The 27,246-nt window shown below is 38.5% G+C and overlaps 1 protein-coding gene across 2 annotated transcripts in view; it reads right to left on the bottom strand.

Moving 5' to 3' along the window:
* RTKN2 (rhotekin 2) overlaps window positions 1-26,870 on the bottom strand; it is a 148,718-nt gene extending 121,848 nt beyond the window's left edge. Inside the window, exons 1-2 of one of the 2 annotated variants that reach the window (XM_007963328.3) lie at window positions 26,661-26,870; window positions 20,677-20,873 (exon numbers count right to left, since the gene is read on the bottom strand). In XM_007963328.3, the coding sequence (XP_007961519.2) occupies window positions 20,677-20,873; window positions 26,661-26,720 (257 nt within the window). In that variant the 5' untranslated portion in view covers window positions 26,721-26,870. The remainder of the gene's footprint in view (window positions 1-20,676; window positions 20,874-26,660) is intronic. The other variant, XM_073019113.1, reaches the window with a different exon arrangement.
* Between the last annotated feature and the right edge of the window lie 376 nt (window positions 26,871-27,246).

Below are 27,246 nucleotides of genomic sequence, written 5' to 3'. Positions count from 1 at the left end.
TGAAAGCATTTTACATTTTCTTAATGAAGCACTAAAATAATTCTAAATGGGAGTCTATTATTTGAAAGCAGGTTCTAAAATCCTTTACCTCTGATGCAAATAAGTAAAGATTAAGATACTCAGAAACATTTAGCATGACATTTTAACGCATCCTAAAACTATGGTATAAAATTTATAGCTTCATAAATATCTTAAAAATAAAATCAGTAATGTCTTTAAATACAAGTTTTATTATAGAACTAAGAGTACACAATTTTCACTTCCAATCTATACTTTTCTTTTTTGAGTTATAGTACCTGAGCAATGAACAAAAAAACTGGAGGATGAGAGAGTAGTATGACAATCATACAAAACTCACAAAATTATTTTGGCACGATTAAAAATCACAATTATGTTGAATGACACACATAATTAAGTGCTATAAATGACACTGATTAGTATTGTTTTTACAAAGCCAAATAAAGCATTTCAGAAGTAAGTCAAGAGATGAACTGGGTTGAGAAGGGGTTGTGGGGTGTGGGGCGGTGCGGGTGGTAGGAAGGGCACAGACTGGAAGATGTTGCTGAAATATAAGCTCTGTGTGTACTTTTTTGTGTCGGGGGGGGGGGGTTGGGGCATCTATTTTGTTCAGTGCTCTATCACCAGTGCCTGGTATTCAGCTCAGTACATTCTAAAGAACTCAGTGAATGTTTAGGGACTGTTAAATGAAATAAGGATATGGTCATTTTGATGGAGCAGGCAGTAGACATGGATACTTAGCATTGGATTTTACTCATTATTAACTAATTATATAAGTGGGTTGCTATTAACCTTTTAGCCTCAGCATCTTTATTTGTAAAATGGGGAAAAGATTCACTATCTCACAGAGCTACTAAATGAATTAATATTTTAAATGTATCCTATGGCATTCTTCAAAATGTTACACACATACAAGGATTACTTTCTGAGTATTTGTATTTTTGGCCTCAGTATTTAGGTTGGGGCTCACATAGAAGAGGCAGTAAGCCATTAGTTAAAGTGATCAGAGAATGACTTACCAGTTCCTGTAAAACAGGAGTAACCATCTAAATCAGATTTATTTCACACATTCTACAAAAGCCTTCAGATCAACAAGGAAAGCAAATAAAATGACCTACAGTCAACAACAACAGCATAACTAAAAAACAGAGACTTCTACAAATTTTAATTTACAGTAAATGGGGAAACTAACATCTGAAACCGTCAAAACCAGCTTGTAGAGGCCTTGCATATAAGAGTGAGGTGGGCATTGCAAACCACAAGCAATATCAACTTAGGATTTCCCCTAGAAGAGTGAATGGGTCTAAGACCTAGTGGATACCACAGTACTGGTTCCTGGAGAGGTGAAAGAAAGGGCTCCAAAAGTACTTTAGTTCAAAAGTTAAGTCTTGTGAACAACACAAGAATGAGAGACGTGTCCTTTGGAGCCTTGGCTACGAAGAAAAAGGAAGAAAGTAGATGAAGTTTAAAATCCCAAGAAATACATTAGTATCAAAGAACAGAAAATTAACCAACCAGCATCCCAAAAGACATCATTTATTAAGGAAACTACTCTTCACAGTTCCAATAATAAAAAACATTCTTGAACTAAGAAACCAAATACAGTATTCTCCCCTTAGCCATGGTTTTGCTTTACATGGTTTCAGTTATCCAGAGTAAACTGCAGTCTGAAAATACTAAATGAAAAATTCCAGAGATAAATAATTCATAAGTTTTATTATTTTTATTTATTTATTTTTGAGACAGGGTCTCACTCTGTTGCCCAGGTTGGAGTGCAGTGGCGTAATCTCAGCTCACTGCAACCTCCACCTCCCGGATTCAAGCAATCCTGCCACCTCAGCCTCCTGAGTAGCTGGGACTACAGGCACACGCCACCATGCCCAGTTAATGTTAATGTTACTTGGTAGAGACAGGGTTTTACGATGTTGCCCAAGTTGGTCTCGAACGCCTGGGCTCAAGTGATCCACCAACCTCAGCCTCCCAAAGGGATGAGATTACAGTCATGAGCCACTGTGCCTGGCCTAACAATTCATAAATTTTAAATTGCATACCATTCTGAGTACTGTAATGAAATCTCACACTGCCCTATGGGATGTAAATCATGCCTTTGTCCAGTGTATCCATGTTGTATACATCACCTGCTCATTAGTCACTTAGCTGCCGTCTAGATTATCAGACTAACTCTCAAGGTATCACAGTGCTTGTGCTCAAGGTCCATAGTAGCCTAATGCTATACCACAATGTCTATGACATTCATCTCATTTAAACTCATCACAAAAGCAATTTATCATCTTACATCATCACAAAAAGGGTAAATGAGATATTCTGAGAGAACACATTTGCATAGCTTTTATTATAGTATATTGTTATAATTGTTCTATTTTATTATTAGTTATTGTTGTTCATCTCGTACTGTGCCTAATCTACAAATTAAACTATCATAGGTATGTATGTGTAGGAAAAAAACATAATGTACATAGGGCTTAGTATTATCTGTGGTTTCAGGAATCCAGGAAGGATGATGGAACATATCCCTTAAGGATAAGGGGTCCTGACTCCTGACTCCTAATCACTTGGCTCAGAAAAATCCTACATATTTCCTTAGGGACAAAAATGGACTCCAATTACCCATAAAGTTACTATAAATAAAAGTAGATAATCAAAACTCTTCATTTGATTAAAATACTCTACCAACTCCACCTCCAACAAATATAAAAAGTAACAAAAACCGTTAACACAATACTCCAAAATGAATTAAGTGCATTTATACAAATTATTGCAAATATGAAAGAAACCAGGAACCTAAAATCCAAAATTTGAGACTAGGAAAGAAAAAACAACAGGCAGATATGCAAAGAGAGGAGAGAATGAGAGGAAAGAACAAGCAGAGAAACCGGAAAAATAAAATCATTTTTGAAATGAACATTAAAATGTAAGGTGTCCAAGGATAAATATATAGAAGCAAAAGTACACAAAGGGACATAGTAAATAGGAATGAAAAGAACCAAAAGAACAAAAATGAAATACGGTATTAAAAAAGATCAGAAAGTGATAGACATAGAGGACAGGCAAAGAAGATCCAACTTATATGTAATCAGAATTCTTAAATAGGAAAAACAAAATAATGAGATAGAAAGAATATTTCTGTGTAATTCAGAAAGACGTTCTGAAAACAAAAAAGAACAATCCACATATCAAGAGTCCCAAAATGTGCCAAATGGTCAGCCTTACACACATTCCAGTAAAATAATCAGACTTTAAGATAAAGAAAAGTACTTTCAGTCTCCAGGCAAAAAGTCAAACTCATTTACAAAGGAAAGAAAATGAAAGATTAGATTTCTCAATAACAAGACAACAATGGAGCAAAGTCTTCACAAAACTCAAGGAAAGAATGTGTTGGCTAAGGAATTTATAACTGGCAAACTGACCCTAAAAGTAGAAACACTAAAAAAAAACCACTTTAAACATACAAGAAAGTGAAGAAAACTGTACTCATGTGGAAGAATCTTCTAGCTGATGAGCTTCTTCCAAAAGAGATGATTTTGGAAAGTACAACGGAAGAACAAGAAGTGAAAATTATACCTACTTAAGTGCATATCAAAGACTAAAACAAAGGTGAAGATACGACTATAAGATTACTATGTAAATATTATCCATTCCACCAAAGTAGAAAAAACACAACTTGAAAAAAAGTGGAGTAGGGGGAAATACAATAAGCTCATTGATCTTGACACAGATAGTAACTGGAAAAAAAAAGATATTACTTAAAACAAAAAATCAAAATAGCAAAAGCCTGTGTTAGGCCATTCTTGCATTGCTACAAAGAAATACCTAAGGCTGGGTAACTTAAGAAGAGGTTTAGTTGGCTCATGGAACTAAGGGCAATATATATAAAAAATTTACAAGAACTAAGGGCATTATATAGTTATCAGTATGTAAAGTTTTTTATATAAAACTATAGTAACTACTATGACTTATAAAATGCTTCCAAAATTTAAGAAAAACAAAGGAAACAGACCACATAGTAAAAGACTGTAATTATAATATACACAGTTAACATAATATAAAAGAATACTATAGTAGCTGAAATCAGATATATCAGTTATATCAGCAAATATAAAATGTCTTAATTTTCCCATTAAAAGGATTTCCAGATTGGCTCATATTATAAAACCCAACTCTAGGATGAATACAAGAAACAAGTCTTCAAAGGTGAGTCAGAAAGGCTAAAAATAAAGAGATGGACAAAGATATATGAAACAAATACAAATAAGAAAATAGATGATGTGATTTTGTTACCAGGCAATGTAAAATTCAGGTTCAAAAACATTACCTGAGACAACAACAGAAGGACACTTTATCATGCAAAAGGCTGCAACTAACAATGAATATATCACAAGTACCGAATGTACCAAATGTTACAAAGCATCTTCCTAAAGCACAATGTACAGAAGATACAAGGATGAAGACAATTAAGCCTTAACAATAAAAAATCTTAACCTATCTGTTTCAGTATAAGACGGTTCAACTGGTCAAAAAAATAAGGAAGGTTACAGAAAAGCAAACGTAGTCATTAACACAGATCTTTCAAACACCTTTGACTAACGTTACACTCTTATAAAAAGAAATGTAACTTCAAAAGCCAATGCAACACTCATGAAAATAGACCATATTAAGTCATAAAGAAAACCTCAAGATGTTCCATAAAGTAGAAAAAATAAAAATTTATTTGATTAAAAAGCAATTTTAATCAATTAAAATTCCTCTTTTGGTAATGGCAGAGTAGCTCATGCTGGAGAAATCTTCCCACAGAAAACAATAAAAAATTTAAAAAACATCTACCTGAAGTGACTGGCAAGCAACCAAAACTATACAGAAATTTGAAAAGAGTCAACACTGGAAAAAGTGATACAGTGGAAAAAAAAATAATTGACACATGATGAATCTCAAAAACATTATGTTGAAAGAAAGAAACCTCCACTGTACAGTTCTATTTATACTAAGTTCCAGAACAGGCAAAATTAACCTACAGTGGAAAAAAAAGTCAGAATAGTGGCTGGTTCTTGGGGTGGGAACTGTGGCAAGAGCTACTAATTAGAAACTGGGAAGGAGCACACAGAAACACTACCTATCCAAAAAATGTAATTAATTCAAAGAGAAAAAAAGCAAACAGAAACAAGTAAGTCCGTTTACGATTTAATAAGAAGACCATAAGAAAAAGTTCATTGATACGGTTTGGCTCTGTGTCCCACCCTAATCTCATGTTGAACTGTAATCCCCAGTGTTGGGGAAGAGACCTGGTGGGAGGTGATTGGATCATGGGGGCGGATTTCCCCCTTGCTATTCTCGTGATAGTGAGGTTCTCATGAGAGCTGGTTGTTTAAAAGTGTGTAGCATTTCCCCATTAGTTCACTCGCTCTCCTGTCGCCATGTGAAGGAAATGCTTGCTTCCCCTTCAACCTTTTGCCATGATTGTAAGTTTCCCGAGGCCTCCAAGCCATGCTTCCTGCATAGCCTGCAGAACTGTGAGTCAATTAAACCTCTTTTCTTCTTAAATTACCCAATCTCAGGTAGTCCTTTATAGCATTGTGAGAACAAAGTAATATAATCAAGTAATTTTTGAATACTCTCTACCCTATATCTACAGGGATGTACATATATGTATACATATACATATACACACACAAAGAACTGCAAAGAACTTATTTTAAACTGTGTCATAAAGAAATAAAATAGATTAGGCTGAACATGGTGGCTCATGCCTGTAATCCCAGTGTTTTGGGAGGTTGAGGTGGGAGGACTGCTTGAGGCCAGCAGTTCAAGATAAGCCTGGGCAACACAGCAAGACCCTGTCTCTACAAAATAAATAAATAAGCAAGCTGAGAGACAAAAAATAAATTAGCTGGGTAGGGTGGCATGAACCTCTAGTTCTAGGTACTTGGGAGACTGAGGCAGGAAGATCACTTGAACCCAGAAGTTTCAGGCTAGAGCAAGCTATCATTGTGTCACTGCACTCTGCCCTGGGAGACACGGTGAGACCCTATCTCTAAAAAAATTAAAAAATAAAATAAAATAAAATAAAATAAAATGGATTGGACAGAGGGATAAAACAAATATTAATTGTAGAACCTTAGTGGTAGGTATATGGGTATTCACTGTATAATTCTTTCATCTTTTCTGTATGTTGGAAAATTTTCATAATTTCTATATGTTAAAAAAAGAATTGTAAGGAAATCTTGAACTTGCCTAGGTAGGTTTACGGTCAGTAATAATATTGGTACTGTAATCACAAACCTATAAACATTGATATAAACTCATGATTTTTTCATCTCTTTCATCACTAGGTCCACTGAAGAGGCAGTGATACCCCAGTAAGCATGAGCATACCCAGTACCCAGGGTTTGCATTCAAAATACGATTCACCATTAAAGGGAGCCAGGTGTCAGAAAAATGGCTGACTCTAGGCATGGGACAGGGAAAATATAAAGCAAGAATGGATCGTCTTTTAGTGTCAGGAAGCAAGAGATTCTTAGTGACTATAAACGATAATAAAACATTGAATAAAAATCCAGGAATGGAGAGACTAAAGAGAGGAATGTCCTTTATAGAAGAATATCAGCCAGGATCCGTGCCAAGATGGCCGAATAGGAACAGCTCCAGCCTCCAGCTCCCAGCGTGAGCGACAAAGAAGACGGGTGATTTCTGCATTTCCAACTGAGGTACTGGGCTCATCTCACTGGGGTGTGTTGGACAGTGGGTGCAGCCCAACAAGCAAGAGCCGAAGCAAGGCGAGGCGTCACCTCACCTGGGAAGGGAATTCCCTATCCTAGCCAAGGGAAACCGTGACACACAACACCAGGAAAATCGTGTCACTCCCACCCTAATACTGCACTTTTCCAAAGGTCTTAGCAAATGGCACACCAGGAGATTATATCCCGTGCCTGGCTTGGAAAGTCCCACACCCACGGAGCCTCCCTCATTGCTAGCACAGCAGTCTGAGATCTAACTGCAAGGTGGCAGTGAGGCTGAGGGAGGGGCGCCCGCCATTGCTGAGGCTTAAGTACATAAACAAATTGGCCAGGAAGCTCTAACTGGGTAGAGCCCACCGAAGCTCAAGGAGGCCTGCCTGCCTCTATAGACTCCACCTCTGGGGACAGGGCATAGCCAAACAAAAGACAGCAGAAACCTCTGCAGATTTAAATGTCACTGTCTGACAGCTTTGAAGACAGTAGTGGTTTTCCCAGCACGGAGTTTGAGATCTGAGAACGGACAGATTGTCTGCTCAATTGGGTCCCTGACTCCCGAGTAGCTTAACTGGGAGACATTCCCCACTAGGGGCAGACTGACACCTCACACCTCACACGGCCAGGTACACCTCTGAGAGGAAGCTTCCAGAGGAATGATCAGACAGCAACATTTGCTGTTCAGCAATATTCACTCTTCTGCAGCCTCCGCTGCTGCTACCTAGGCAAATAGGGTCGAGCAAACTCCAGCAGACCCGCAGCTGAGGGTCCTGACTGTTAGAAGGAAAAATAACAAACAGAAAGGACATTCACACCAAAACCCCATCTGTACATCACCATCATCAAAGACCAAAGGTAGATAAAACCACAAAGATGGGGAAAAAGCAGTACAGAAAAGCTGGAAATTCTAAAAATCAGAGTGCCTCTCCCCCTCCAAAGGAATGCAGCTCCATGCCAGCAACAGAACAAAGCTGGACGGAGAATGACTTCGACGAGTTGAGAGAAGACTTCAGACAATCAAACTTCTCTGAGCTAAAGGAGGAATTACGAACCCAGCACAAAGAAACTAAAAACCTTGAAAAAAGATTTGACGAATGGCTAACTAGAATAATCAATGCAGAGAAGTCCATAAACGAACTGATAAAGATGAAAACCATGACACAAGAACTACGTGACAAATGCACAAGCTTCAGTAACCGACTCAACCAACTGGAAGAAAGGGTATCAGTGATTGAAGATCAAACGAATGAAATGAAGCGAGAAGAGAAGTTTAGAGAAAAAAGAGTGAAAAGAAATGAACAAAGTCTCCAAGAAATATGAGACTATGTGAAAAGACCAAATCTACGTCTGACTGGTGACGTCTGAAAGTGACAGGGAGAATGGAACCAAGTTGGAAAACACTCTGCAGGATATTATCCGGGAGAACTTTCCCAACCTAGCAAGGCAGGCCAACATTCAAATTCAGGAAATACAGAGAACGCCACAAAGATATTTCTTGAGAAGAGCAACTCCAAGACACATAATTGTCAGATTCACCAAAGGTGAACTGAAGGAAAAAATGTTAAGGGCAGCCAGAGAGAAAGGTCAGGTTACCCACAAAGGGAAGCCCATCAGACTAATAGCAGATCTCTCGGCAGAAACTCTACAAGCCAGAAGAGAGTGGGGGCCAATATTCAACATTCTTAAAGAATTTTCAACCCAGAATTTCATATCCAGCCAAACTAAGTTTCATAAGTGAAAGAGAAATAAAATCCTTTACAGACAAGCAAATGCTGAGAGATTTTGTCACCACCAGGCCTGCCCTACAAGAGATCCTGAAGGAAGCACTAAACATGGAAAGGAACAACTGGTTCCAGCCACTGCAAAAACATGCCAAAATGTAAAGACTATCAATGCTAGGAAGAAACTGCATCAACTAGTGAGCAAAATAACATCACAATGACAGGATCAAGTTCACACATAACATTATTAACCTTAAATGTAAATGGGCTAAATGCTCCAATTAAAAGACACAGGCTGGCAAATTGGACAAAGAGTCAAGACCCATCAGTGTGCTGTATTCAGGAGACCCATCTCATGTGCAGAGACACACATAGGCTCAAAATATAGGGATGGAGGAAGATCTACCAAGCAAATGGAAAACAAAAAAAGGCAGGGGTTGCAATCCTAGTCTCTGATAAAACAGACTTTAAACCAACAAAGATCAAAAGAGACAAAGAAGGCCATTACATAATGGTAAAGGAATCAATTCAATGAGAAGAGCTAACTATCCTAAATATATATGCATTCAATACAGGAGCACCTAGATTCATAAAGGAAGTCCTTAGAGACTACAAAGAGACTTAGACTCCCACACAATAATAATGGGAGACTTTAACACCCCACTGTCAACATTAGACAGATCAACGAGACAGAAAGTTAACAAGAATATCCAGGAATTTAACTCAACTCTGCACCAAGCAGACCTAATAGACATCTACAGGACTCTCCACCCCAAATCAACAGAATATACATTCTTCTCAGCACCACATCGCCCTTATTCCAAAATTGACCACATAGTTGGAAGTAAAGAACTCCTCAGCAAATGTAAAAGAACAGAAATTATAACAACTGTCTCTCAGACCACAGTGCAATCAAACCAGAACTCAGGATTAAGAAACTCACTCAAAACCGCTCAACTACGTGGAAACTGAACAACCTGTTCCTGAATGACTACTGGGTTTATAACGAAATGAAGGCAGAAATAAAGATGTTCTTTGAAACCAATGAGAACAAAGATACAACATATCAGAATCTCTGGGACACATTTAAAGCAGTATGTAGAGGGAAATTTATAGCACTGAATGCCCACAAGAGAAAGCAGGAAACATCTAAAATTGACACCCTAACATCACAATTAAAAAAACTAGAGAAGCAAGAGCAAACACATTCAAAAACTAGCAGAAGGCAAGAAATAACTAAGATCAGAGCAGAACTGAAGGAGATAGAGACACAAAAAACCCTTCAAAAAAATCAATGAATCCAGGAGCTGGTTTTTTTTTAAAAGATCAACAAAATGGATAGACTGCTAGCAAGACTAATAAAGAAGAAAAGAGAGAAGAATCAAACAGATGCAATAAAAAATGATAAAGGGGATATCACCACTGACCCCACAAAAATACAAACTACCATCAGAGAATACTATACACACCTCTATGCAAATAAACTAGAAAACCTAGAAGAAATGGATAAATTCCTGGACACATACACCCTCCCAAGACTAAACCACGAAGAAGTTGAATCCCTGAACAGACCAATAACAGACTATAACAGACTCTGAAATTGAGGCAATAATTAATATCCTACCAACCAAAAAAAGTCCAGGACCAGAGGCATTCACAGCCAAATTCTACCAGAGGTACAAGGAGCAGCTGGTACCATTCCTTCTGAAACTATTCCAAGCAATAGAAAAAGAGGGAATCCTCCCTAACTCATTTTATGAGACCAACATCATTCTGATACCAAAGCCTGGCAGAGACACAACAAAGAAAGAATTTTAGACCAATATCCCTGATGAACATCAATGCAAAAATCCTCAGTAAAATACTGGCAAACCGAATCCAACAGCACATCAAAAAGTTTATGCACCATGATCAAGTGGGTCTCACCCCTGGGATGCAAGGCTGTTTCAACATACGCAAATCAATAAACGTAATCCAGCATATAAACAGAACCAAAGACAAAAATCACATGATTATCTCAATAGATGCAGAAAAGGCCTTTGACAAAGTTCAACAGTCCTTCATGATAAAAGCTCTCAATAAATTCGGTATTGATGGAACATATCTCAAAATAATAAGAGCTATTTATGACAAACCCACAGCCAATATCATACCGAATGGGCAAAAACTGGAAGCATTCCCCTTGACAACTGGCACAAGACAGGGATGCCCCCTCTCACCACTCCTATTCAACATAGTGTTGGAAGTTCTGGCCAGGGCCATCAAGCAGGAGAAAGAAATAAAGGGTATTCAATTAGGAAAAGAGGAAGTCAAATTGTCCCTGTTTGCAGATAACATGATTGTATATTTAGAAAACCCCATTGTCTCAGCCCAAAATCTCCTTAAGCTGATAAGCAACTTCAGCAAAGTCTCAGGATACAAAATCAATGTGCGAAAGTCACTAGCATTCTTACACACCAAAAACAGACAGAGAGCCAAATCATGAGTGAACTCCCATTCACAATTGCTTCAAAGAGAATAAAATACCTAGGAATTCAACTTACAAGGGATGTGAAGGACCTCTTCAAGGAGAACTACAAACCACTCACTGCTCAATGAAATAAAAGAGGACACAAACAAATGGAAGAACATTCCAAGCTCATGGATAAGAAGAATCAATATCGTGAAAATGGCCATACTGCACAAGGTAATTTATAGATTTAATGCCATCCCCATTAAGCTATCAATGACTTTCTTCACAGAATTGGAAAAAACTACTTTAAACTTCATATGGAACCAAAAAAGAGTCCACATTGCCAAGACAGTCCTAAGTCAAAAGAACAAAGCTGGAGGCATCACGCTACCTGACTTCAAACTATACTACAAGGCTACAGTAACCAAAACAGCATGGTACTAGTACCAAAACAGAGATATACACCAATAGAACAGAACAGAGCCCTCAGAAATAATACCACACATCTACAACCATCTGATCTTTGACAAACCTGACAAAAACAAGGAAAGGTGGAAAGGATTCCCTATTTAATAAATGGTGCTGGGAAAACTGGCTAGCCATATGTAGAAACTTGAAACTGGATCCCTTCCTTACACCTTATACACAAATTAATTCAAGATGGATTAGAGACTTAAACGTTAGACCTAAAACCATAAAAATCCTAGAAGAAAACCTAAGCAACACCATTCAGGACATAGGCATGGGCAAGGACTTCATATCTAAAACACCAAAAGCAATGGCAACAAAAGGCAAAATTGACAAATGGGATCTAATTAAACTAAAGAGTTTCTGCACAGCAAAAGAAACTACCATCAGAGTGAACAGGCAACCTACAAAATGGGAGAACATTTTTGCAATCTACTCATCTGACAAAGGGCTAATATCCAGAACATACAAAGAGCTCAAACAAATTTACAAGAAAAAAACAACCCCATCAAAAAGTGGGCAAAGGATATGAACAGACACTTCTCAAAAGAAGACATTTAGGCCGGGCGCGGTGGCTCAAGCCTGTAATCCCAGCACTTTGGGAGGCCGAGACGGGCGGATCACGAGGTCAGGAGATCGAGACCATCCTGGCTAACAAGGTGAAACCCCGTCTCTACTAAAAAATACAAAAAACTAGCCGGGCGTGGTGGCGGGCGCCTGTAGTCCCAGCTACTCGGGAGGCTGAGGCAGGAGAATGGCATGAACCCGGGAGGCGGAGCTTGCAGTGAGCTGAGATCCGGCCACTGCACTCCAGCCTGGGCGACAAAGCGAGACTCCATCTCAAAAAAAAAAAAAAAAAAGAAGACATTTATGCAGCCGACACATGAAAAAATGCTCATCATCACTAGCCATAAGAGAAACGCAAATCAAAACCACAACAAGATACCATCTCACACCAGTTAGAATGGCGATCATTAAAAAGTCAGGAAACAACAGGTGCTGGAGAGGATGTGGAGAAATAGGAACACTTTCACACTGTTGGTGGGACTGTAAACTAGTTGAACCATTGTGGAAAACAGTGTGGCGATTCCTCAAGGATCTAGAACTAGAAATACCATTTGACCCAGTCATCCAATTACTGGGTATATACCCAAAGGATTATAAATAATGCTGCTCTAAAGACACATGCACACATATGTTTATTGCAGCACTATTCACAACAGCAAAGACTTGCAACCAACCCAAATGTCCATCAATGACAGACTGGATTAAGAAAATGTGGCACATATACACCTTAGTTCCTGTCCTTAGTAGGGACATGGATGTAGCTGGAAACCATCATTCTCAGAAAACTATTGCAAGAACAGAAAACCAAACACCACATGTTCTCACTCAGGTGGGAATTGAACAATGAGAACACTTGGACACAGGAAGGGGAACATCACACACCAGGGCCTGTTGTTGGGTGGGGGGAGGGGGGAGGGAAAGCATTAGGAGATATACCTAATGTAAATGATGAGTTAATGGGTGCAGCACACCAACATGGCACATGTATACATATGTAACAAACCTGCACGTTGTTCACATGTACCCTTGAATTCAAGTATAATAATAATTTTAAAAAAAGAATATCAGCCAATAAATGTAGAAGGAATACTAGAATTAGATAATCACTGTTTCACAAACCCTATTATAAATATAATTGATTTAGGCAAGAATCATAAATGGAGGATAAAGCCATTAAGTTAAAGCTCACTGGATAACAGAATAGTCACCCAGTTCCAACACCCCACAGATTACTTACAAACTGCAAAGGGAAAACCATTTTATCATGAAGAAGAAAGCTGGCAACTGCCATCTAAAGCAAGGGTTCAAACTCAGCATTAGCTGGTGGTAAGACCAGATATCCTATTGCATCAATTGGGAGCATATAATGGTCTCCAGCCTCACCTAGAAAAAAATGTTTAACTTGAGTCTGATAAAGCCTTTAGACTCAATGTCCATCTATGGCAAAAACAGAGAATATAAGAAAAGGTTTAACGATACCACAAGGAAACAACCAGGCAAATGCAGAATGCAGGATATTTTAAAGGCTAAAAAAAACTAGGTTTTTTTTTTTTTTTCTTTGAGACAGGGTCTTGCTCTGATGCCCAGGCTGGAGTGCAGTGGCATGATTGTCGCTCACTGCAATCTCAAGCTTCTGGATGCAAGTGATCCTCCTGCCTCAGCCTCTTGAGTAGCTGAGATCACAGGCACACATCACCACTCCTGGCTAACTTTTCTGTTATTTTTTTGCAGAAACAAGGTCTTATGTTGCCCAGGCTGGTCTTGAACTCCTGGGCTACAGCCATCCTCCCACCTCAGCCTCCCAAAGTGTTGGGATTACAGGCGTGAGCCACCATTCCTGGCCAAGACTCTTCAAAGTATAAATGACAAGAGGTTTTCAGAAATACGCAGAGTAATTAAAAGAAACTGAAAAGATATAACCAAGTGTACTGCACAGATCTTGACTGAATTCTGGTTTGGGGAAAAAAAAGATAAAGTTTTCTTCAGACAACTTGGTAAAATTGAATATGGACTAGATATTAGATTATTATTATGGAATTACTAATATTTTATATATAATATTTTGATTATGTAGAAGAATGTTATTTTTAAAAGATCCATGCCAAATTATTGTGGTGTGTGTGCCATGTTGTCTGCAACTTATTTTTAAATGGTTCAACAACAAAAAAGAAAAATGTGTGCATGTATACACATGCTTGTATGTGTATTTCTGTGTGTGTGTGTGTGTGTGTGTGTGTGTAGAAAAAATGGTAGAGGAGATGAAGGTGAATATATATAGCAAACTATTAACTGGACAACCTAGGAGGAGAATACACATGATGTTGATTGTACTATTCTTATAATTTTTATGTATGCAAATTTCATCTAAAAAGTTGATTAAAAAGCAAACATAGTTGGGAATAAATGATAATCTGGCACATGATAAGCAGACACTTGGACCAACAAATGACAGTAAGAACCTAAGAACATAAAAGAAGGTGACAAAAAAAGAGTAACTGGTATATAATTAACTCCTATTAAATTCTAAGCCCTATTTGCTCATCATACACATTAAGGGGATACAGGGCAAAACTTTATTTATGAAGCATACATTAAATTGTTCTTAAGTAAGTACACAATGCTGTTGTGTTCTGGGGGATATAAGGTAGAAAGAAGGAGAGAACCAAGAGTTGCCTCAGCTATGAGTTCCCTCTAAGCTCCAGGCACCAAATCCTCACAATAATCCTGTGAAATTAGTGGTGATATCCTCTCTATTTCACTGACAAGAAGAATTATTGTCCCTGTTTCCAAAAGCTTATAATTTATGAAAAGATATGTTGATTATAAATAGCTCTATTAGAATGTAGTATGTTCTAGTGAGGTATTCATGATTTGGATGGTACTAAAAGTAAAAGAAGGTAAATAGTCATTGTTTGGGTCCTTACCATGGACATAAAGGAATAATTACTTTCCAAATAGTATTATCAAGGAAATTTTGAGGCAGGTATGGTGTCCCAGAACAAATGGGTTTCATCAAGTGGGAATGGAAGATATGGTACTTCAGGGTAAGCAAATGCACTGGAGATAAGAAAATCCAAGAACTGTTTTTGGGATACGATCAAGCATTTGACTGCAATACATTTGTAAAGCAGAAATTGAAAGATAAGAGTGCAAGTAGTTTGGGATCAGACCCCAAAGATTCTGGAATGCCTATTTCAGTAAACGGAAAGTAATAGCTATTTTTTGAGAAGTCGACTGAAATAAATCGTCTTTTAAGTAGCCATATCCAGCCACAGCATGCAGAAAAAAAGGTACAATGATAGCTTACTAGTCAAAAGTCCAGCAAATTAACAGACTGCTGTAACCAAGCCATGATACTCTCTAAATTGAGGCAGTAAGCAACCTATGCACCTCATCCTAACAACCTACTGCCTACCCAATCCAGAAAGGTTTTTACATCCTGACTCCACTGGCAACTATACAGAAGCCTGGGTATTTTGGCTTATTCAAGCATAAAGAACAGGCAGTGTACTAGGTGTTTCATACCCAAACACAATTTAGAACAAAGTTTTTGTTATATTATTAGAACAGTATGGTAATAGAACATTTCACCAGTTGCCAATATTCTCAGGATTGTGTGGTTTTAAAAAAACAACAAATGATGTTACTGATTTCTCAACTGTGATTCCTCATCTAAAGCACAGAGTAACCATTTATTGAATTTTTCCAAGGGTGGTACAAAAGTAGCACTATTCTATATGCAGAAGTTAAGTCAATGTATACAATGGAGTTCTTGGGACATGAGGACTTAATTCTTTCCTGGAACCCCAGTTTTAAAAGCCTCTAGAATGAGGTAAGATTATTTGACTTTTTAAATAATTTCATTGGATTGAGAGTAACTGAAAAGTTCTTCCAGAATGATTATGTACAGAGAGCACCTTGAGTGAAGATCTATTAGAAAAGCCCTAAAGAAACCCACACACAGTTTTGATTTCCTCATTTCTCTAACAAAAGGTTACTTCTTTATAAGATCATTTCTATGTCTGCCTATTCTTAAATATTTTCCCTAAAAACTGGTTATTTCAATTATTTACTCTCACCACCTTTTTTAACACCCTGCTGCCAAATAACCTTCCCCAAATACCCGTTTTTATCATACCCCTTCCTTGCTTAAGATGATAAAGGCCGGGCGCCCTGGCTCAAGCCTGTAATCCCAGCACTTTGGGAAGCCGAGACGGGCGGATCACGAGGTCAGGAGATCGAGACCATCCTGGCTAACACGGTAAAATCCCGTCTCTACTAAAAAATACAAAAAAACTAGCCAGGGGAGGTGGTGGGCGCCTGTAATCCCAGGTACTCGCGAGGCTGAGGCAGGAGAATGGCGTAAACCCGGGAGGCAGAGCTTGCAGTGAGCCGAGATCCGGCCACTGCACTCCAGCCTGGGCGACAGAGCGAGACTCCGTCTCAAAAAAAAAAAAAAAAAAAAAGATAAGGGATAAACCGGGCATGGTGGCTCACGCCTGTAATCCCAACACTTTGGGAGGCCAAGGTAGGCGGATCATGAGGTCAGGAGATCCAGACTACGGTGAAACCCCGTCTCTACTAAAAATAAAAAAAAAATTAGCTGGGCGCGGTGGCGGGCGCCTGTAGTCCCAGCTACTGGGGAGGCTGAGGCAGGAGAATGGCGTGAACCCGGGAGGCGGAGCTTGTAGCAAGCCAAGATCTCGCCACTGCGCTCCAGCCTGGGCAACAGAGCGAGACTCCATCTCAAAAAAAAAAAAAGATAAAGGATAACAAGATATAGAATATTCAAGATTTTTTTAAATTCCAGAATTCAATAATTAAGAAAAACAATGTTTTTACATGATGAAGAAATATACATGTGTATATATAACATAAAAGATATTTTCATGGGTAAGCAAATATATATAAAGCCCTGTAATAGCTCACCATGGCAGCTTGGAGCAATAGTTAAAAAAAAAAAAGTACAGGTTCTTTTTCGGAAGGAGTGGGAGACGGAGGTACATGGGATTTTAAGTCACCTGGATTCATGACCTAGCCACAAAAGCCCTGTGTATCCTTAAAGAGTTACAGCCTTTAAAAGAGGTTTATATCTGATACGGTTTGGCTGTCTCCCCACCCAAATCTCATCTTGAATTGCAGGTCCCATAATCCCCATGCGTCATGGGAGGGACCATTAGGAGGTAACTGAATCACCGGGGGACAGGTTTTTCCTGTGCTGTTCTCATGATAGTAAGTCTCACAAGATCTGATGGTTTTATAAAGGCCCAATAGCCCTGCACACGCTCTCTTGCCTGTTGCCATGTAAGACACGACTTTGCTCCTCCTTCGCCTTCTGCCATGACTGTGAGGCCTCCCCAGCCATGTGGAACCATGAGTGCATTAAACCTCTTTTTCTTTATAAATTACCCAGTCTCGGGTATGTCTGCATTAACAATGTGAAAATGAACTAATACACTATCTTTCTCCATTTTTAATGTGATATTTGTGAACATCTTACACAATGCCTGGCACCTGGAAAGGCTGTTAATTAATACCAAAGAACTTCCTAGCATTCCGGGCTTTCTTGGATCTTTCTTGGATCTTCCTTTTCATCTTTGCCTTGATCTTCAGACTCAACACAACAGATCTTTTCACTGCTCTTGAATAATTCATACTGATTTTTCAATGTAAATTTTTATTTTGCTATTTCTTTTTGAGACAGAATCTCACTCTTTTGAGCTGGCTGGAGTGCTGTGGTACACTTACTGCTCACTCTAGCCTTGATATCCCACACTTGAGCAATCCTCCTGCCTCAGCCTCTCGGGTAGCTGGGAGTACAGGCACACGCCACCATGCCTGGCTAATTTTTGTATTTTTTGTAGAGACAGGTTTTTGCCACGTTACCCAAGCTGATCTCAAACTCCTGAGCTCAAGCAATCTGATCACCTTGGCCTCCCAAAGTGTTGGGATTACAGGCGTGAGCCACTTCGACTGGCCTATTTTGCTATTTTTCTTGGAATGCTGCCTTCCTCCTGCTCACCTACCTGGATTCTATCTATCCTTCACAATCCAGAAGATCCAAACCCAATTGTTCTATTAGATATTCCTCAATTCCACCACTTCACAATTACTTGATTCTTCTTTGAAAAAGTCTAGATTTAGTATCTATACTTATTTTTTGACAGTTTATCATAAAATTTAGAGAAGGTAGACTAGTGTTCTCATTACAATGCTATTAATTTTAACTCTGGCAGCAATATAAAACTGAGCATTTTTCCACCTTAAGGACTAACCAAACTAAGGAACAGACTGCTGAGTCTGTAAAGGCAAAATATTTGCTGAATATACAATATTGTCATATTTTGACAAACTGTTTTTTTAAATATAGATACCCTAGCACAGTGCTTAATAAGTGTTCTGCAAGTAGTAGATATTCAGTAAATATCTGCATAATTTACATAACTTTCTTCAAAGAACTAAATCATTAATCTTCAAGTCATTTTTGTGATAACAAAGCAAGTATAATTTCTAGTTACATCTGATCAGTGACCTCAGGTTATATCTTCATATACAAAATGAAGCAATAAACAAAGAATACATATAGAATATACAAGATTTTTTAAAAACTCCAGCAATAATAGTTAAGAGAAACACTGTTTATACATGAATGATGAACAAATATATATGTGTGTGTACAGTGACAAAGATATTTTCATCGATCACAGATAATTAGTAAAGAAACTGAAAATCAAACACATTTCCAGTTAGGGGGTCCTAATTTTTCCCCATCACTGCTATATAGATTGAACAGGCATTAGGCTTATTTAATATTTTTTTATAAATCAGCAACTTCAGAAAAGCCACACTGCCAAATTTAAGAAATGGTCAATTTATAACTCATTAATACTTAAAGAGCATTAAATATGGAGGCAGATATGGTCCCAAAAATAATATTCCAGATATTGTGATAGATGACATAATATAATGTTTAGTCCCATACTTTCTAAAATCAGGGCTTCTCAAACTTTTCCACTGAAATTTCCCTTCTCGACAAAATATCCTAATAAAAAGGCTGAGAGGGAACATATATCCCCAGGTATAAGAAAGCAGAACCTCAAAATACTCCACTATTCTAAACTTCTCATGCTTAATCTTAAAAATTCATGCTCTAAGAAGACATGCTATATTTATTCTATGACTTTGCATCATGTACTCTCAGTGCTAAATGTTACCAACTTTGAGAAGCGCTGACTTAAATCAATGTATGTCTATCTGAAAAATATTTTCCTACATTATGATAATGGAACAATTTCACTGTATAATGCTGGGGGCACACAACAATGAAAACTGACATTTGTTGAGTACTAAGTATGTAAAAGGCATTACATTAGGTTTTGGAATATATAAAATCTCAATTTTCAAAATGTAAATATTATCATGCCCACTGTAAGGAAGGAACTGAGAGGCACAAGGAGATTAAAATAGCTATCCCAGCAGGGCGCAGTGGCTCATGCCTGTAATCCCATCACTTTGGGAGGCTGAGGCGGGCGAATCATGAGGTCAGGAGATTGAGACCATCCTGGCTAACATGGTGAAATCCCATCTCTACTAAAAATACAAAAAAATTAACCAGGTGTAGTGGCACACGCCTTTAGTTCCTGCTACTCGGGAGGCTGAGGCAGGAGAATCGCTTGAACCCGGGAGGCGGAGGTTGTAGTGAGCCGAGATCGCGCCACTGCACTCCAGTCTGGGCAACAAGAGTGGGACTCCATCTTTTAAAAAAAAAAAAAAAAAAAAAAAAAAAGGCTATCCCATGGCAATATAGCTAATAAGGTTGGATACTTTGTATCCAGGTCTCTTTTACATCACATCCTCATCAAAATTTTATTTTTACAGAAATCTCAAGACTCTGGTGTTTTTAACTTACTTTTCAAGAATTTAATGATGCTATGCTCAGCTCAACAATCACTATTGTCTAACAAGAAATTCTTCCCTTGTGTCAGAGCTGTAAATCAACAAAAGGGAATGTAAGACTGTTTTTATTTAAAATACACCAATATCCAGCCACTAAACTGAACCAATTTTTAGGTTCAAGTAAGATTTGGCATTGTAAATAAGATAGGATATAAATTTCATATACAAATCATCGATCTATCTAAAAGAGCAGCATGAGATGATAGAACACATGACCAGAAGTTATTAATACTTAGCAAATCTTAACTCTCATTAGTTTTCATCACTTGTTGCATGAATGTCCTTGAGGTTTTTTGCCTCTCTGGGACTTACATTCACCATATCAAGAAGTTCCTTTCCATTTATAAGGTTTTATCTCTTCATAATTTTGCTGCTCACTCATCTCAGTTTCTATACTTGAGTTTCCATGTCTCACAGCTAGTACCTTTTTATTAGCATATTTCTAAGAAATTAATTTTCTTACTCTACATTTCTATCAATATTGGTCCTTTCTTCTTAAAATGCTCCCTCAGTCATTGCTTCTGAATAATTTTCATTTTATAACTACATATTGAACACAACAGCCCAATAAAAGCTAAGTTCACTCTGAGCTCTATCAGCAAACTGTTTATGATGTTAGCTACTACTTCAGTGTATTTGCTTTTTTAAACAGTTTGGTGATTTGACATGTGTACTTAAGCTTAAATTATACTGTGTTTTAAATTTACATATTTAAGTACATTAAAAGTCACAGGTAAACTATGTTACTAACCATCTTCCAGTCTGATTTGCAATCTGTTCTTCCAATTTCTGTAGCTCTGATGTATAGGCCATTATTCGAGCATTGCACACCATGAGATTCTTAACTGCATGTAAAACCTGATCCTTCTGAGTGCTCAGAGAAAGGAGTTTCCATATTCCTTCTCGCATTCGAATTTCTAAGTCTATCTTTTCTTGAATGCTGCAGTCCTAAAAAAAAAAAAAATGCATCTTTAAAATATAGCAAAAATCCAAAATTACATTTTAACCCATAATAGATGCAAAATGTACTAGATATCATAATTGTATACCATATTGAGAAAGCAACAAAGTTTTAATATAAATATATGTAGTGTAAAAATAGCTATTTTAAAGTGCTCTTTGCAATTCTTAACTTCTTGCTTCATTAGGAAATCTTTACAATCTAAAGAAACTGAATAAACAGAACATAAACAAAGGTGACAAACATGTGCTCCTATAACTATATGAAGTTTAATAGTGTCTCTCCAAACTTTATGTCCACCCAGTGCCTCAGAATGTAGCCTTATTTGGATAGAGGGTTTTGCAGATGTAATTAGGTAAGATGAGGACATACTGGATTAGAGTAAGTCCTAAATCTAATGACTAGTGTCCTTAAAGAAAGGTCGCATGAAGACACAGTCACATACAGAGAGAATGACATATGAAGACAGAGACTAATACGTCTATAAGTCAAAAAAATACCAAGGATTGATGGCAGTAATCAGAAGCTGGAAAAGGCAAGAAGAGAATTCTTTCCTACGGCCTTCAGAGGAGCGTGACCCTGCCAATTCCTTGATTTCAGACATCTGGCCTCCATAAGTTTGAGAATAAATTTTTCTTGTTTTCAGTCACTTAGTCTTGGTCATTTGTTATAGCAGCCTTAGAAAACATACAATAACTAACGTGAACAATATATCACACATATATATTATATAAATTTTATTAAGAGATGGCAATGTGGTTGATGACAGTGAATTAACCAAGACAAACATTCTGAAAAAGCAGATACTGAGTAAAGGAGCCAACATTTAGTAGCAGGGAGGAAACAGGCTATTTGTAATAGTAGGCAGTGTAAACACAATCTCAGAAGCAAGAGAGCGAAAGCATTGTACATAGAAAATGTCAGAAGCCTTAGCTATCCGGAACAGAGCTTTATAATATAATTCTGGACATACCATTTATTTTAGTTTTAGGGTTCACCATGAAACTACTAAATAGTTTATTTCTGAAAGTCTTTTATTCCATATAATTATCTTTTAATGGCCTGATTCTACATACAAGTTTCACATGCAACATTAAAATTCTACAAACTGAATGTACAGTTCTGATTTAATTCACAATGACTTTATAAAAATTATAAATCAAAGGTACTCTTTATTGTATCACAAACATGTAATGATGTTTCTAGTATGTCTATTTCTTAAAGATAAAGTGATCACCCTAGTTTCTATGGTAAACAAAATAAAGACTATAATTTACCTTCTGATTGGATCAAAATGTAAATTTAAAAATGTAAATGAAATCTAGTAACAAAAGGTCTGGACAACCTTTTCAAAAAGAAAAGATGAAAGTTAGGAGAGCTAACAGTCTTTGAAGACTACCCCAAATGACAAACTGCAGATGATTTAACTTGACTATCCAAATCAATCAACTGTACTATTTACATACAGAAAACAGATCTATTTAATTACCTCCTGTAATTACATCATGTAATCACCACATAAAAACCTTCTCATATAGTGTTGTAACTCAAAACTGGTGTACTATATAAATGTAGTCATTCGCTGGTTTTCCTTCGCTGCACATGACTGAATTTCAACAACTCCATTTCATCTTTTTATGAGTTAACCAGCCCCAAAGTAAATTCTTCTTTAATGTAATTAGCAATTAATTATAAGAATTATCTATGTGACCCATATGTCTATAGAAATAAACTCTTGCAGACTGACTATATTGGGGAGTGCACACAGGGAGCAACCTAAAGCTGGGATGAATAGTTTTACCCCACAACTCAAATATAAACAAATACCATCTGGTGCCACTAAATTCTATTTTGGTTTTAAATGCTGCAATGAAACAGGCAGTTGAACTAGCACAGTGGTTCTCAAAGCTGGCTGCATATTCAAACCATCTGAGGCAGAGAGGAAGGGCCTTATAAAAGTACCTAAACCTGTGACCTACCCCAGACCAAGCAGGATCTCTGGAGGTGGGGCTTGAGCCTTTTTTTTTTTTTTTTTTTTTTTTTTACATTTCTTCTGGTGATTCAATGGTCAGCCAGGGTAGAGAAGCACCGCTGGACTATTTGAAATTCCACAGCAATCTTGAAAGTTGCAACAACCTTAAAGAACCAGCAGGTGGCTACAGCCACATTAACGAATCAGTTTGGGTTTCTGTCCCATAAATAAAGAGTATCTTCTCACCATCACTTACAATGAAGACTCCATAAAACTACAGAAGCTTGGGAAATAGTAGAGAAAGAAAATGTAGCCAGGATTTTTTTAAAAAGTACATTTAAAAAGTTTGAAGATGATGTAAGATTAAAGTACTATTTATTAAGGAAATGAGGCGTATCTAACAGATACTACTATGAAGATTTTTTTTCTTTAGAGCAAGGGTCAGAAAACTATGGCCTGGCTGGGACCTGATTTTGTAAATAAAGTTATACTGGAGCACAGACACATTCATTCATATTGTCTATGGCTCCTTTAAGCTACAAGGGCAGAGTTGAGCGACTTCAACAGAGACTGAGTGGCCTGCGAAGCTGAAAATATTTACTGTTTGCCCTTTATAGAAATAGTTTACTGACCCATAATCCAGCCAAATTAACATACATAGTAAACTATAATCTTACCTCCCTTGCTGAGGCAGGTCTCAGGCAAATGTGAGTTAAGTGGATCCCAGAAGGCTAACATAAGCAGGATGAAGTGTTAAGTGTACATATGGTTTTCAATGTATTCTGAGGTTTTTTTTTTTTTTTTTTTTTTTTTTTTAAGGCTACTGGTTTTAGCCAGTTTTGTATTTCCCATGCAACTTCTTTTAGTACACATCTATACTTTACATGCAGAAAAAGCCTCTCTGGTTAAGCAATGCTAGCTCTAGCAAGGAAGGGTTTATGGAACTGAAACCCTTTAGAGCTGTCTTTAGTTACTAAGGGTACACAGTGCATCTGGGGTAAGGGTTGATGTCTAGTGCTATCCCCAATAAGAATAATGATCATGTAATAAGGGCACCGATTGGGCATTCAATAGTGACGTTTATTGACCTCAAAGAGGATGAGTACGGAGTGGAAAATCATCAGTGTTGCTCCCTCAGCCATAATGGCTCGGCCAGGTAGAGTCAAGGCTGATTAGGACCAAAGACAAAAGCTAGTCTCTCTGTAACCATTCCTTTTAGAAGTGTTTGAATGCCAGTCTCCAGAAAGAGCAGAGAATGAGGTAAGGCCATCATCCTCTTATTTCTTTTCCAATTTTCTGAATAAGGGCTTGCCTCCAATCAAGTCAAACAGAAGCCTGTGTCACTGTCCTGACCCTGTAAGTACTTTAACAAGTTAGGCTGATAAAAATATACGGACAAGGCTATGAATGAAATAGGAGGATACCTTAAAAACGGAAATGTAGATTAAGTAGGAAACAGAAACCTACTAGGTGTTAAGAGCTAGCCTAGTATGAAGGAAGTGCAAAGAAAATGGCTTTATTGTTAGTATTAAAAACTGACTAAAAAAACCTGAAGTTGAACTCCTGGAAAGACAACTGCAGTAATCAAGACAGAAACTACCATTCACCTAATGGATATAGTTAAGCCATGCTAACCAAAAGACCAAGGTGAAGAAGAAGAAAAGAGTAAATACAGTCCGTTCTCATTTTGCTAAAAGAAATTGTGTGGATTTTAAGAATTGTTTATGTACAGAAAAAAGTCTGGAAATTGTTAACAGCGGCCATTCTGGGGAATGGAACGAGAGAGAGAATTCGTAAATTCATGTTTCTATGTTGACTTTCCTGCAATAAGACAGTATTACTTTTTTAATTTTATTTTTATTAAAATTCCAAAAGCTTAAACATTTGTAAGAAAAGGTAGGGGACTGCCCGAACCACTCAGCTGAATAGGACAGAGGATAGTAACAACAATAGTCATCTCTCAAGCACATCCTGAGGGCTAGGTGCTGTGATAAGTACTTTAGAGATGTTCTTGAATTCCAACAGCTGTCTGGGACAGGCAGAATACCCAATCTACAACTGTGGAAACTGAAACTTAGAAAACAGAGATAACTTATTTAAGGTTGCACAACAAGAAGAGTTTGGTTTGACCTGAATCTGACTACACAGCCAATACTCTATGCTGTGAGGAGTCGCAGAGGACTCCAGGGTTTCAGCAGAGGTGTTTGACTAGTGTGTGGCCACCTTAAAATCTTTGGCCTTACCTCGATAACATGGCAGCTTCATTCATGTATCAAAGGAAATGCCAAATAAAAATTCAGTATTAGTCAAGTATAAAATTATCTGACTGACTCTCAATATTCCTGTTAGGTTGAACCCTACGACTATTTTGTGTTTTTTCTCCAAATCTAAACTGAAGATTCTGCATTTCAATCATTTCGATTTTGTCCTGCCTAAAAAATTAAGTATTTTACCTTCCCACATGTAAATAACCAAGCCTTTACGTATATTTAAACATTATTTTCATTCCGTGCAGCTAAACTTCCTTCATGATTTTATCCTCTTGTCGCTTCTGTACCATTCCTATTCCTGCAGCCTGAAGCTCAGTAAATACACCTGGACAGCTACACCTACACCTACACTGTATGATACATACAAGAATCTCAATAGAATGCCAATTCACTATAAATTAAGATTTTGTTAGCAATCAGGACAGCCAAAGTATATAACAGGACAGGATCGAAAAAAAGTACATCAAAATCTTTGAAATTTTTGAAAATGCTGACATAAAACAGCATAAAAATTACTGATAAAGACACTGGACTTCTTTTGCATAATGAATCTTAATGTCTTGCTTTATTTTTCACAGTATTATTGAAAACTTCCTAACAATTTTGTGTCTGCTAAGGAAATTCTAGATTTTTAAACAAAGATATCAGGTGCCTCCATATGAATGAAATTGCAAATATTTTACCAATTTTGACCTACAAAACTGGCAATTTCATATGGCTTAACCTACTTCTGAAGTAGGCAAAAGAAGGTAGAGATTAAAATAGAAGTGAAGATCCAGCTTAAAGACATCAGAGTTTTCTTTTAAGACCCTAAAGTTATGGTTAAGAGTGAAAAGTGGTAACATTTTAATAACTGATGCTGCCAAGAAATAATGTTGGTCTAGTAAAAAGCAAAATAAAAAGGTTTCTAACACAATTTACATAGCACAAAAGCAAACATCAAACTTCTATCCAATTTAACGTGTACTCTCTTTTTCCTTTCCAATGATTTGAGAAAGAACCCACTATCAAACCTTCAACTTTCTCTAAAGTGCAGAGGTTGCAGTTTGCCTCTACTCCACTCCGAACCCCACCCCCCACCCCAACCAGTTCTGTGTTGTGTGTAGACATCGCTCCATTACTGTGTTTCCCATTAAATCCGTAATAAGCCAACTGTCTTCCACTGGCCTCGCTGGGTTTCTTGGGAATCAAGCGGCTCCCATTTCCCCGGCATCACCTACACTTGCAAAAAGACAGGCGTCCAAAGCCTGGGGAGGGCAGCAGACAAGCGCACCCGCAAACGCGCGCTGGGACCCTGGCCCCGCCTTCCCATTCCGGACCTCAGCTCCCTCTCTGAGAAATCCGGCGGTGCCGATATCCAGGCCCTTTAGAGCCCCAAGAGTGCAGTCTCCTAGTCCCTCCCTTTCTTTGTGGCCACCGCTGAAACAGAGGAGCAGGGGAGAGGCTTTCCCGACGACTCCACAAAGCGAAGGCGCGAGGAACAGAACCCCGGCTCCCTCTCCTTCCGCGGCAGGTTCCCTCCCGCAACTCACCTGCTGGGTGGGAAGCCCCGCCAGGCCGAGCGCAGGACCCCTCAGACTCGGCCCCTCCATCTCCAGCGTGAACTGTCCGGGCCGTCGCCACTCTTTCAAAGGAAGATTTGAAAAGCCCGCCCCTGGCTGGAGCCGCGGAGGACGCCAACCGCCCGGCTGTACCAAGTCCCAGTCGCAGGGGCCGGGGGCGCAAGAGAAGCCCGGCCGACGCGCACGCGCAGTGGGCACGCCTCGCACCCCGCCGCTCCCGCCGCCGGAAGTTGCCGAGACCCCAGGCTCCAGCGCGGCGGGGCGGGGGAGAGGGCGGCGGCACCCGACTTAAAGCCGGGACAGGGATGTGGGCGGGCCTGGAACTGGAGTGGGAAGGGCCGCAGGGAAAGATTTGGCGGCGGAGCGCACCTGTCGCAGCGCAGGTTTCTGGCTGGTGGTTTTCGTGGCACGCCCTTTGCACTGGGAGCCTTCTGACCGCATCCCACCGAAGGCCTTACAAAGTGATCGTAGCTGGACCGACTCGAGGCTGCCGTCCCTGTACTCCCAGACAACTCAGGAACCCACGGTGTCACTACGAGCCCACGGTCTCGCTCTC

The sequence above is a fragment of the Chlorocebus sabaeus genome, chromosome 9 (assembly GCF_047675955.1).
Source record: "Chlorocebus sabaeus isolate Y175 chromosome 9, mChlSab1.0.hap1, whole genome shotgun sequence".
NCBI lineage: Eukaryota > Metazoa > Chordata > Mammalia > Primates > Cercopithecidae > Chlorocebus > Chlorocebus sabaeus.
This window is presented reverse-complemented; position numbering and strand designations above follow the sequence as displayed.